The sequence below is a fragment of the Diabrotica virgifera genome, chromosome 5 (genome assembly GCF_917563875.1).
Source record: "Diabrotica virgifera virgifera chromosome 5, PGI_DIABVI_V3a".
NCBI classification, from domain to species: Eukaryota; Metazoa; Arthropoda; class Insecta; order Coleoptera; family Chrysomelidae; genus Diabrotica; species Diabrotica virgifera.
The window spans coordinates 164,429,422-164,444,319 of NC_065447.1; the positions used below are offsets into that span (position 1 = coordinate 164,429,422).

Sequence of the window (14,898 nt, forward strand, 5' to 3'; positions counted from 1 at the left end):
TTGATACATTTGAAGAGAATCTAAAATGTAATTTTGAAATAACGAGTTTGGGATTATTACAAAATTATCTAGGTATGAAGATTGAAAGGTGCGATCAAGGGATATATAGTTTAAATCAAGCCAGTTATATTGACAAATTGCTGAACAAGTTTAAGATGAAAGATGCAAAAGAGTCCAATATACCGCTGGATGTTGGATACTATAAGCTTAGCAGAGAGAAGCCGATGAAAAACAGTGAAATATACCAACAACTGATTGGTGGTTTATTATATATTGCGGTAAATACTAGACCGGATATATTGGCAAGCGTCACCATACTAAGTCAACAGAATAAAAATCCAAAAGAAGTAGATTGGAACGAAGCAAAGAGGGTGTTAAGATATTTAAAGAAAACTAAATATAAAAAGCTTATTTTAGGACAAGAAGGAACAGATAATGCATTATACGGCTATGCAGACGCTGACTGGGCAGAAGACAAGGGGAACAGAAAATCCAATAGCGGGTATATATTTTTATTACGGGGTTCGCCTATAAATTGGGGATGTAGAAAACAGAATTGCGTGTCTCTATCATCAACTGAAGCAGAGTACATAGCATTGGCTGAAGGCTGTCAGGAAGCAATTTGGTTAAAACAGGTTATAAAGGAATTTGTGGGTTTAGAGCCGGAAATAGTTATATACGAAGACAATCAAAGCTGTCTAAAACTTTTAGGAAATCACAAATTCAGTAATCGGACAAAACATATCGATACAAAGTACCATTTCGTAAAAGAATTGCATGAAAAAGGGGTTGTTAACTTTAAGTATTGTCCTACCGAGGATATGATAGCTGATATGTTGACTAAGCCGCTGAATAGGGTTAAGTTAGAGTACTTAAGTAGTAAAGGGGGTCTGTTTGACTAATTCAAAAATAATTTTAGTTGCGAGGGGATGTTGGAATTCAACTTTATTATTTTTGTTAAGTGTTAGAATACACATGTGGGGTCTCTCTTCATGGCTGGGCCAGTTCTCCGAATGCATTAGGGCGATAAACTTTTACCTAAAATTGCACATGTTACAAGGGATGTGAATGCCAGAACTGTATGTTAGTGTTAGTTCTGCGTTCGATAAGTAGTCTAGAAGAATATCTCGTTGTAGAAACACGTATCTTAATTTCTTTGTATATTGTAATATTACGGTTTTTCGGTTAAAATAAATAGTCTGTTTAGTATTATTTGTACCTTTTATTATCTACTATTTCTAATACCCTCTGCCACTTTTTTATTGTTTTAGACAAAATTGTCTACCTTAATTTTATAGTATGTACCATTAAAAATATATATACAACCCTTAATTTTCACCCTTCTATCACCAAGACCCTATTTTTTAATAGACATCTATTTATTTGCGTCTATAAAATTCTCCTGTCGTAGTGTTAGTTGCCAATTATTTTAGTGATGACAACTTTGGCATGGTTCTGATTAGTATTCGTTCTATAAGAAATAAAATTGATGAATTATTTTTGTTTCTGGAGGAATAAGGATTTCCTCCGATAGTTGCGGTTACAGAGCACTGGCTTGAAGTTAACGAGCCTTTTTTGTAGAAAAATATACCACAATTGCCAGGTATGATCGTCCAAGTTCGGCTCATGGAGGCACCCTGATTCTCTCTAGAAATAATGATTTTTCTCTGGTAACAAAATATGACTTTTTGTTAAGTGAATCCTTCTTTGAGTTTTCCTTAGTTTATAATAAAAATCTTAATCTTTACATTATTTGCATTTTTAGATCACCTGATTCTACCGTGGAACTATTTTTTCAGAACCTGTTAAATTTGTTAGATGACCTGCCTCATAAAAGCAGAAAAATTCTATGCGGTGATTTTAACATTAATTATGCTGCTGCCAGTGCTACCCAAGTGTCCCTGGCAAACATATTTGAATCGTATGGTCTCTCAATGCACGTTAATTCTCCTACAAGGATTACAAAAACTACATCTACCATAATCGATTATATTTATATTGTCTCATATTTCTCACCCCTTGATGTCTGCTCTACAGTTATTAATGCGGGACTATCTGATCATGAAGCAGTGTATACGAAGTTTAACATCTTCAGCAAACCCTCCTCAAAAACCCGACGTTTAGGTAGGATTTTTTCCGCCCAGAATTTTCGTAAATTCCAAAATTTATGCTTAACTTCTGAGTGGCAATTTCCTTCTATAGACGTGGACTATAATTTCAGTGTTTTTCTAGATAAGCTTCTCCACATCTTCAATAAGGCATTTCCTTTAATTCCTTGGCAAAAAAATTTCAAGGCAAACCTTGGGTTACGAAAGGTATTCGCATATCAGCTAAGAATATGCGTTCACTACTATACATCAAGAAATTTACTACCAATGTTGCTGTCACTGAATATATCATGAAGTACAGGACAACATATCTAAAACTTGTCAGTTCAGCTAAAAAAGACTATTATCAAAATCGTCTGGGAAGCTCTAAAAGTGTTGCAAAAGAAACTTGGTCTATTATAAACGATCTTCGAAATAAAACTCACACAGCTCAATCATTTTCCCTTCCAAATCCTGAAAGTCTAAACGACTACTTCGTTAATGTGAGTAAAAATATAACATCAACAATTTTGCCGCAACAAGATCCCATTTCCTATCTTTCTAATTCAAGACAGGTCTCGAATTCATTCTTTTTACGACCAGTCGATAACTCTGAACTGATCCAAACAATCAATAGTATCAAAAGCAAATCATCCTGTAGTACTGATGGACTATCTATAAAATGTTTCTCTAATCTCACAGAAAATGTGTTGGAAATCCTCCTCTCACTAATTAATGATTCCTTCGAAAAAGGTAAATTTCCAGAGTGCCTAAAGACAGCCATTATTATTCCTCTTCATAAGGGTGGCGAAAAATCTGATGCCTGCAACTATAGACCTATTGCCTTACTACCGGTACTCTCCAAAATTATTGAGAGACTCATTAAAACTCGACTTATATCCTTTATCGTTGATAACAACATTTTATCACAAAATCAGTTCGGCTTTTTAACAAATAAATGTACCACTGATGCCATGTTTTCTGTACTACATGAGGTTTACCAAGCACTAAACAATAATCTTTATACTGCCACTGTTTTCTGCGACTATGCCAAAGCTTTTGATTGTGTAAATCACGACATCTTGATTACAAAACTAAATTTCTATGGAATTCGAGGTATTTCTTTGAATTGGTTCCAATCCTACTTGAATAATCGGAAACAACTAGTTAGAGCAAATGATACTGACTCTAGTCTCAAAAACATCGTATGTGTAGTACCACAAGGTTCAGTATTGGGTCCTATACTGTTCCTTATCTTTATAAATGACATCACTAATTTAAAAATCAATGGGAAAATTTTTCTTTTTGCTGATGATACCAGTATCACTTGGAGCAACTCAACTATTGCATCTCTTCATGAAACTATAGCTTCGGATCTACTGACGATAAAGACCTGGTCTGACTCTAATTTACTCTCTTTTAACGTAAATAAAACAGTAGCATGATCCTATAAAGGAGCTCTTCAACCTTTGCCTCTTAATAACAGCCAGATCAGTACCGTTGATTCTGTAAAATTTCTTGGTATTTTTTTAGACAGCAACCTCAAATGGTCCCTTCATATCGATTCGTTAAGTAAGAAACTCGCCTCAGCTTGCTATGCAATACGATCTGTCTCAAGGGAACTCAATTTAGCATCTTCTAAAATAACATATTTTTCGTTGTTCGAGTCTCATCTTCGATATGGTCTTCCTTTTTGGGGTTCTAGTACAGCTGCTCAATTTGATGTCATTTTTCGATTGCAAAAAAGAGCAATAAGATATTTGTTTGGCCTCAGAAGATCTACACATTGCAGAAGTTACTTCAGAGATCGCGAAATTTTAACACTTCCATCTTTATATATTCTAGAAACGGTTTGTTTAATTCGTAAACACCTTCATGTCTTTCCATCAAGGCACAATCATCTTTACCCCACCAGAAATTCAATCTTTGATATTTATTTACCGATTCCATCCACTGAGTTAGTAAAGAAATCTATATTATATTCCGCAAAGAAACTGTACAATCATCTTCCGTTACAACTTAAATCTGCACCATCTTTCCCTAAGTTCCGTAAAATGACAAAAGCCTATCTATCCAAAAGACCATATTATTCAATAGAAGAATTTCTTAATGAATAACTAAGAAAATTGGGTTCCATACGCAGTAGCATAAACCTATGCAGCAGCAAAACCAGTTCCTTATGTTGTACCTATTTTATTTTATTTGTTGTATGTTCAATTTGCAATTTATATATATTTTGCAATAAATTGTTTTTGTCTTGGCTTTTATATCTTATACTGTACATTATTGACGATTTATCTAATTTTAGTAAATTGTAGTTGTTATTTGTTATTTATATTATGTTTTTCTTTTGACTGTATGTAAGCTTTGTCCATAAAATTGTAAAAATTTTCAGTGACAATAAAGCATATTTCTATTCTATTTTATTCATAATCCTCCGATACCGCTTGAACGATTTTTATGAAATTATATATGTATACTGGAAGGTCTTAGAATCATAATTATCGGCCCCATAACATTTTGTATTGTTAGGTAGGTATATGTGTACATAACATACTCTATAAGACTACAAGAAGTATATATAAATAAAAAAAAATGATCAAAATCCATCAACTATCTCTGGAGATATTAAGAGCAACATATCTTTGAAAAATAAATTTCATTTTTTGAATGCACAGATTTTAATAATTCCCCTCCACCGACCACGAGTCGATTTCGTTAGGGCGTTATTTTTAAAGATATATTAACCACTCTGTTCAAGTTTACTCAAACTTTTACATATAAACTATATACATACCTTGAACTTCAAAATAGCGCTAGTTAGCTTTCTTAATTGTTATGAACAAACTAGCTGTGCATTAAATAAAAAAAGTGGCTAACTTTGACCGTAATTAGCCAAGGTGAAAGTTTTTTTAACATTTGTGTAAAAGTACACATCGAAAACAACGTGATAAATACATGGGTATTTCCTGTACACCAACAATCAGCAAAATATACGAAAGGATCTTAAAAAACCGACTAGAAGACGAATACAAGAAAATGGAAGCAGAAGAGCAAGCAGGATTCAGAGCCGGAAGATCTACAATTGATCACCTTTTTGCAATCGCACAAGTCATGGAAAAGAAAACAGCGATTAACCAAGAGATTCATTTCGTATATTATATTGATCTGAAAAAGGCATACGACAGTGTACCTTCGGTAAAGTTATGGGAGGCAATGGAGAATACAAATATAAACATAGAAATGTGAAAATTGAAAACTACCCCTAACTGTAAAAAATTATAAAACAACATTTTTAACTTTAATATTGTCAATATTTGGTTTTTATTAGGTAAATAATGATTGTTTTATGCTTTAAGATATACTATCATAATATTTCAACCCTTAAAACCACCCTTGCTGGAGCTATATATTAAAAATTTACTTATTCTAAAAGAATCATTTCAGCTTGCATCGATTTACATAAAAATTTGGGATTAGGATCACATCACCCTGTACTTCATATTCTGTATCATGCTTAAGGGCGTTGATTATTTTAGGGGTGTAACCTACCCCCTATTGACAAAAATTATATAAAAACATTGTAAATTTTAATATGGGTAAAATTTGGTTTTGATTGGTTAAATAATGATTGTTTTATACTTTAGAATAAAATATCATATTTCAACCCTTAAAAACCACCCTTAATAACATCACAATTTTTATAAGTAGATAATTTAATAGATCTATACAGAAAAAAAGTAGAATTAAAGAATTACAAAAACATTTATTTACACAAAAATACGAATTTACAAATATGTACAAATACAAATAGTTTTTTAGTCATCTTCCAGTATATCAACCGGTTCTGTGGTATTATACATATATTGAAAATTATCCATAAGCGGACTATTCGATATTTAAAAAAAGAATCGTTTTCTAAACATGGCTCCTTTATTTTTGACGATAAAAAGTTTTTTCAAAAATAATTCTGTAGGATTTTTGAAGAGTTCTAAGACCGTGAAAACTAAATTCTGTAAGATCCCTTAGTTTTTAATTGGGGTGAGTTTAAAAGACGCGAATAAGGGGGTGTTTGCTCGTAAATAGAGGTTTTAAATAGCTATAGTATCTCTCTAACTGTTCACTGTAATGAAAATCTATGCACAAGAGAATTTTACTTATTAAATAATAAGCGACAATTTAGTAGTCCATAATTTTTTTCGTATCTCCAGTATTTTCGGAGATATTTTGAAGTAAAAGGTGACAAATAGGCCAATTTTTCTAAAATTAGGCCTTTTAAATAGGTCGAACTTCTTGGGTGTATTGATAATACGAATATAAAGGGAATTACAGAAAGGTGAAGACCAATTTTTAATCAGTAGGGTAGTTAGGGGGTTGTTTTCACTGATTTTTTCATAGAGAATAGCAGGTACCGACCTTTTTTTGATCATGAGTCGCTTAATTTTCATACTAGGAGCTTCATATTATTATTTTTTGAAAGGTCTAACAGTATACTTAAAAGATTATTTAAGTTTAATTTAATTTGTGTTACTAAAAGATGCATTTTTGATATCCACAGTTTTTTTGATTAAATGCATATTTTTCGAGGTGTTCTCAAAAAACCATCTAAAAAAGTCGATTTTTTCGTCGAAAAACTGTTACTTTCAAGCGCGAATAACTCGAAAAATACTAGTTTTACGAAGAAAATGTAAAAAACATTTTTTTCTTAGAATTCATTTTTACATCGATTTACATGGTTAAAATATAATAAAAAATTCCCGTCTCCGAGATGGGCTGGCAACCACTCCAAGCTTTTAACGTACAGCGGCATGATATAGAAAATGATCCTTGGACCATTCCCTACCTTCTGTGAAAATCTCTTGTGAAAAGTAAATCCATGCTGGACGAAAAAATTGCGAGCCAAAATGCTTAATTTTCTCGACTATAGAAGGAGGAGAAACAATCAGTAAATGTAACCAATATAAATACCTGGGTATGAAAATCACGAATGATGGAACACTGGACGGAGCCATTAAAGAACGAAATATTCAGGGCAGGAAAGCTCCTAAACTCAGTACTCTGGGACAAGCAGATAAACAACCAAAACAAGAAAAAATCTATAACGCCGTAGTGAAAAGCATTATAACATACAGCTGCGAAGTATGGCATATGAAGGAAAAATCAAAACAAATGTTAGATGTCACTGAAATGGATTTCTGGAGAAGAGCTGCAGGAAGACCAAGAAGAGAACATGTCACCAATGAACGGATACGAGAAATAATGAAGGTCACACATACAATAAATGACGAAATCAACGAAATACAACTACGATGGTTTGGTCACATACAAATAATGCATGAAGACAAAATCACAAAACAAGTGCAAAACTAGAAACCGCAAGGTAGAAGAAGACGAGGTAGACCGCGGAAAATTTGGCAGGCAGGAATAAACAAAGCCATGGATGAAAGAGGTCTGCAAGTAGATCAATGTGCGGACAGAGAGGAATGGCGAACGGGTATCGGAAGACGGAGAAGGTTATAAACCGATAATACAATAATAATGTAAAAGTACCAGCTTTTTAAATCCTAAAGTCTAGGGATGGTGCATGGCGGTTGTTGAACAAAAAACCGGGTTTCGGTTATACCGTTTTTTTTACTTACGGTTTAACCTGGCGGTTATAGCCGGTCAAATAACCGGTTGTTCCAAAAACCGGTTTTCGTTTTTTTAATCAAAAGCAAATACTCAATAGGTTATAATGTTACATTTATATTGCACTTTATTTTGCTCAATTTTCCTCCCGAAAAATTCCCCAACCAATTCAACCTATAAAAATTTTCCCAGGGGCTTTCAAATTACCCTAAAAATGGGCGAAAGTACCCCAATCTCTGATTCGTCGCTAGTTGTAGACGGCTTCGGCGTATATTGCGTTGTGAATAATTGGGATATTCTCAAAAATGATGATCGTACCGATCTACCCGAAATGTCCCTTGGATCTATCAAGTTTAGAAAAATATCCAAATGACTTATATTTTACTTAAAAATAAATTCGATAAACCAATTCATTATTTACTTCTCTACTGCCATCAAAAAATTTCAGTAGGTAATATTTTTTAATACGTTTGTATAATAGCTACCTTTTATTTCCTAATATTTAAAAATTACATATTGGAGATTCCTAATCGTATTTCGGTATTCATATTTCATACAAGAGTCTCAAGTCTCAAGTACTCAAGTATAAACAATTTTTTAGATGATGGTTGGAATATCGATTTCAAGCAGATCACTTACTTTTTTATGTAAATATATTATCATCTAAAACTAAATAACTATTCCCAAAATTGTTTCATAAAAGCTGATGTGACAATTTCGTCCAGTTCTCTATTAGTAAAAAAAAGTTGAATTATGGTTGTTTGGGTTAATTACTTATTACTTCGCATATTATTTATAATACATATGATTGAGATCGAAGATAGATAGAAATTTCTTCATTTTTATCTAAACAAATTTTTTTCCACAGGTAACTTGTTCGGTTTTCGCCGGTTATTACGTTAAAAAGAAAAAACCTGTTATAACCGGGACAAAAAAACCGGTAAAACTGATTGTTTCGAATTAAAAAAACCGGTTTTAGGTTATAACCAGTAGGTTTTTCCCATCCCTAAGTCGATTAATTTAGTTTGCAGTCATTACTAACAAAGTTATTCAAATTGTTTTTATAAGCCAAAAATGACTCTACTTTACTAAAATATTTTCGGAATGATAAAAATGACCTTTTATTATTTTTTTTTTTTAAACTTTGAAAACATAAGTATTCTTTTTTCATGCTGTTTCCACAAAATTGCTATATCATTATTATTTGATGAAGAAAGCATGCTTCATCATTGCAAAGAAAAGCTTTTTTTTATAAACAAATTGAATCAAATGTAAACTAATTGACGAATCGACTTGAAATTTTTTGTGTATTATCTGGGCTGGAGATGGACTGTTTTACCCAATTGTTCATGTAATATCAGTCTTAAGTTTATTTTTGCAAAAGTTATGGCAAATTTTTTATTTTCAAAATTTAAGTTTTATTTTGCAACTTCCGAAGCAACAAATAATCGTACCAAAATTCAAAAACTGACATTTTTGACCCTTATTTGTTAATAACTAAAATTATCGTGCGAACTGTAACGGACATTTTTGTATTTATAATGTAATAGGTATATAGTATCCAAAAAATTCATTTGCAACCTGGCCGGTCAAGTGTTCCGAACGTATATTTTTGCCTTATTTCCCTGGAGTACAATGTGTCTCCGGTTATCCATTTCTTTTCTCTTTTTTTTTCATCCCTATAATTTCGTTTGCAGTTTTTGCATAATGTCCTTGAAGTTCTTCCATATTTCTTCCACTGTTTCCTCATGTTGGGACAGTGCTGTTCGGTTTAATTTCAGTCTTTTTGTGAATTCGATTCTTGTTTTTTCTTGTTTAAGAGCTTCCACATTGTATCTTCTTTGTGTGTTCGTATAGTTCAGTTATAAGCGAAATAGGGTGTTGGGGTACGCCTACTTCTTTTAGTATAATAAGTGTCTCCACTTGACCCTGTCGAACGCCTAACGATAATCTATAAAGCATATGTACAGTGGAATATTGAATTCCCTAGATTTTTCGATTATCTGTCTTATATTCAACAGGTGTTCTCGATTACCTCTACCTTTGGTAAATCCCGTTTGCTCTTGTGGAATTTCTCTTTGAAGGAATGATTTTAGTCTCTCATTGATTATATTTATGTAGTATTATTTTACTGGCATCTGATATAAGAGAAATAGTTCTATAATTGTCGCATTTATGGAAGCTGCCTTTTTTATGAATTGTTGTTATTGTAGATTTTGTCCAGTTTTCAGGCCATTGTTTAGAATGCCATATTTGGTTACAGAGTAGATGAAGTAATTTTACGCCAGTTTCTTCTGTGGCTTTGAGTATTTCTGCTGTTATCATATCTGGACCTGGTGCTTTATTATATTTGAGCTTAATGATCGCTAGTCTTACTTTATTTTCAAGTATATCAGGTTCTTCTTCTTCCTCATCAAAGATTTGGTTAATAGGTTTTTGGGGTTAATCATCTTTATATAGATCCCTGCAATACGATCTCCATGTCTCTGCTATATCTTCTCTGATTGTTCTCAGTGTTCCAGTGTTGTCTTCTATGGCCCAAGTTCTGGCTTTGAAGTATCTTGTTAAGTAGCGTATTTTTCTAAATAGATCACTCGGCTGATTATTCTGATCATGTCTCTCAATTTCTTTGTATATACTTTGTTACTACAGTTTTTATCTGCCTTGCATCTTCGCTTTACTTTTTTATTGAGGTTTCTTAAACTAGCTTTTTCCCTTTCACTATGCATACCACTTTGACAAAGATTTCTTCTATTCTCAATGATTTGAAAGGTTTCATCTGTTATCCAGTGTTTCCGTTTCACAGGATTATTTATCTTTGGATGATCAGTTGGTGTTGTTTAAAAGTCTCCCATATCTCTTGTGATGTTCCGTTACGAATAGAGGGCATTATTTTATGTACCTACTTCCGGGAGAAGTTCGTCCTGCTTTTTTAGTTCTATCTAATGATCTATCTGATTCTATCTATGATACAGGTGATGACATTATAATTGATATATTATAGTATGAGAATAGAAAAATTATATTATTAAAAATATTGTAATAAAGAATTCTATCTATACAGGGTGTTTGGTAAAGAATGGGCCATACCTTAACCTCAGGTTCCTGAGGTTAAAATAGCCCGATTTAAGCTAACTTACCTTAGTACAAAGTTTATAATAACCGAGATACAGGGTGTCAAAATTAAACTTTTTTTTATTTATTATTGAATATATCCTGACAGGTATGAGATAACAACATGAAATTTGGTACGTGGGGGTTTTTTGGGCCGAGAAAACTAAATTCCCTACCAAAAATTATGTATTCCCCAGAGGGCGCCACATACGCCTTTCAGCACTCATTTATTACGTTCAATTTTTTTATCCCTCACTCTGTATAATTTTGACATTAAAATTTTTATTAGTTCTTTCATCTCCCTAAACTCAACCGTTTTCGAGATAAACGCATTTTAAATCTGCGATACACCATCATTTTTAGCATAATATCATGTAGTTACACCCGAAAAATAACTTAAAACCATAAAATTATCCAAAAATGTATCGCAAATTTCTTCAAGTGGAATTTGCGATGCAATGACATAAATTTGAGAACTGACACAATTATTATGGTTTTAAGTTATTTTTCGGGTGGAACTACAATGATATTATGCTAAAAATGATGGTGTATCGAAGATTTAAAATGCGTTTATCTCGAAAACGGTTGAGTTTAGGGAGATGAAAAAAGTATACCTTTTTTTAAGTAAAACTAATAGGAGAATAAACATTTTAATGTCAAAATTACTCAGAGTGAGGGATAAAAAAAATTGAACGTAATAAATTAGTGCTGAAAGGCGTATGTGGCGCCCTCTGAACAATACATAATTTTTGGTAGGGAATTTGGTTTTCTCAACCCAAAAAACCCCCACATACCGAATTTCATGTTGTTATCTCATACCTGTCAGGAAATATTCAATAATAAATAAAAAAAAAGTTTAACTTTGACACCCTGTATCTGGGTTATTATAAACTTTGTACTAAGGTAAGTTAGTTTAAATCGGCCTATTTTAACCTCAGGAACCTAAGGTTAAGCTATGGCCCATTCTTTACCAAACACCCTGTATATCTATAAGCGAGGTTCCTATAGCCTCTGCTACTTCTCGCATTTCGACCGCTATCTTTTTCTGTCCATCCATTCGTCTTCTTTGATGGCTTTATCTCTCATGATGTGCTGTACATGTTCTTCCCAGGTAACTGAAGACCTTCCCCTTCTTCTTCTTTGTTGTGGTATGTAATTTAAAGCTTTCTTTGGCCATCTATCTTCATTCATTCGTTTGACGTGACCATACCACACTAGTTGTCTCGTCTCAATTCTATCTACACTGGAATATACAGTTTTTGTCCTCCTTCCTGATGCGATCTTTTATATACCACACGCTCCCCTTAGATAATCTATTTCTACTACCTACTTGTATTCTCTTTTTATCTTTTTTTGTGATCTGCCAAACTTCTGCTCCATAAGTCATAATAGGCTCTACCAAGGTACGATAGATTGTCGTTTTTTGTCTTATCTCTTTAGACCATAGTAGAGAGCTTAGAATGTTTACCGCTATTTTGCCCTGCTGTGTTCTGTTTTCGACGTCTCTTTTGCCTTCTTTAGATAATATAGATTCGAGATATTTATATTCTTTAAATGTATTTGTGGTTCTAATTTCTAAATCTGGATCTTCTAATAAAGAATTAAGAATAAAATCTAACACTTCTATAATATGTTACAATTGAGCAATTAGACCACCAGTTTCGGCAACTGGTTATGATAAATTCATCAAGTTTAATGAACATACTTTTTAATTGTTTTTATTTTTGCAGTAAAAATACACTGTTAATTATACAAAGAGAATATCATTAATCTGTCACAACAATAATTGTTTTAAAATACTACAATAATTATTTATAAAAATATCCGAAGTCTAAATACCAACATTTGAGGTGGCAACAGCGTAGTAGAAGCCATGAGGACATAAACTGAAATATACGGATTCCGCGACAACCTTAAAATGAATAAATATATATTTGGACGTCATCAAAACCGTTAAAGTGATTTTAGATATACAGCAAGCAAACGTGGCGCGCCTGACGGCAACTGCCCCAAGTAATGTGTATATTATTATACAGATAACGTGTCTGAGGACATCCGGCCAATATTTTGTTCAGGCATTGTAGGAAGTGGTACCTTTCACCTGCGATAAATTTTAGAGAAAATCCTCGTGGCAACCGTATATCGGAGTCCACGACGACCTGGACGCCACGAGAGACTACAGTTTAACATGGGGGGACGTCATGAGATGCTAAAAATAAATATATATATATATATATATATATATATATATATAATTTCAACCTTGTTTTATATATATATATATATATATATATATATATATATATATATATATATATATATATATAATAAAATAAACAAAGTTCCAATTATCTTTTATATATTTGTGAACTACAAAAACTGGAAATACCGGCCACCTTTCTATATCGGCCAATAGTTCCTTCATTTTTAGTGGCCGTTACTGACAGGTTTTACTGTATTAATCAATGATCAATTTTTAAAATTCTTATTTTTTTTTATTTAAGTTGGAGTTATATGTTATTTTATGTTTTCATAACTCATAAATAAATATGTTTAGAGAGGCAGAGATAATTATTACCCTCTTACCTTTTTTCGGGTTCTATATTCAAATGTACTCGAAATAAGTACCCGAGAAATTCGGGTAATTGTACTTTGAGTATTGTACTCTGAGTACTTTTTTTGAGCAAAGTACTCGGTACTCTGTACTCGTTCCTCAAATATGAAAAGTACCCGGTACTCTGTACCCGAGTACAATTTATCAGTACCCGGCCCAGCTCTGTCTGTTTGTGATCACATAATCTATCATTGATATATGTCCTCTTGTATTTTCAAACGTGTATTTGTGCTCAATTTTATGATCAAAAAATGTGTTGGTAATTATTCTTAGTTCGTTTGTTGTGCAGAAGTCCACCATTCTCTTTCCGTTCTCATTGAAGACTCTTTCGTTAAATCTTTATTTTCATTTAATTTAATTAACATAAAACAAATTAAAGAAGTATGGGAAAATATATAAAAAAATATAAAATTTCCTAAATTTTGTGTGTGTGACCCGTTTCCTCTGGCACGCAGTGTATGTATATTACTAATTGTCTATTTTTTTCTAGGTTGGACCTTTCATCTCCCAGTTTGTGCCATTTGAAAACTTTAAATTATCTGTTTTAGAAACTGATAAGACATAGTATATAAAAAATGGTCAATTAATTGTTATCGCTGTATATCCTCGGGATTATTATTATTATTAACAACAGTTCGACTTGAGTCATAGTTCCGCGATGTGTTGATGTGTTTATTTTTAGCGCTCGCCAATGCATTGAACAATGAATTTAGTACAAGCAAAAGTATTTTCTGTGCTAAGCATTGGCGTATCGAGTTTCTTAACGGGTGTGTTTCCTAACTGCTTTGTTAACCAAGGTAGAAGTCCATGGCCTTTAGTACTTTCAAGCCTCCTATGTTTTGGCGGAGGGGTACTTCTAGCAACGTCCCTGGTGCATATCTTACCGGAGGTTAAAGAATCTTTACCAGATAATTTTAAAAAATACGCAGAATTGTTCTACTGTGCCGGCTTTTTTATTTTGTACATAATCGATGAAATAATACATTACGCATATGGTAATTCGGAAGATGAAGCAGCTAGTCTTTTACATGACCACGGCCATAACAACAGTAGAAGAAACTCATATGGAACTATTAGAAATGAAACACGAGCATCAAGGCAGCTAAGTGCTCAGTCATTTTCACGAGCTCAAAGTGATAGTGCTCTTTTTAATGAACAAATTGCTGACCAATTAAGTATTAACAGTCAACCAGAACCTTCTTCGTCCACTCAGACTGCAAACATAGGACTGTTAGTTGCTTTGTCCGTTCACGCATTATTAGAAGGATTAGTTGTTGGAACAGAAGCGGAACCTACAAAGGTGAGAGTAAAAAACTTTGCTTTTTATACATTCACCGGCACAAAACTCCGCCACTAACAATTTTTGGTTAAGATTCATAACTTTATTATTTGTACTAAAATTTTCAAGATTCTTGCATCAGTTTGTAGGTACATGTATTGATATCGTTTGTTATT

The 14,898-nt window shown here is 32.8% G+C and overlaps 1 protein-coding gene across 1 annotated transcript in view; it reads left to right on the top strand.

The window, feature by feature from the left end:
• Positions 1–14,898, top strand: part of LOC126885201 (zinc transporter ZIP3-like) — a 186,194-nt gene that overhangs the window by 105,114 nt on the left and 66,182 nt on the right. Inside the window, exon 2 of the mRNA XM_050651650.1 lies at positions 13,934–14,743. Coding sequence (XP_050507607.1) covers positions 14,147–14,743 — 597 coding nt within the window. The 5' untranslated portion in view covers positions 13,934–14,146. The remainder of the gene's footprint in view (positions 1–13,933; positions 14,744–14,898) is intronic.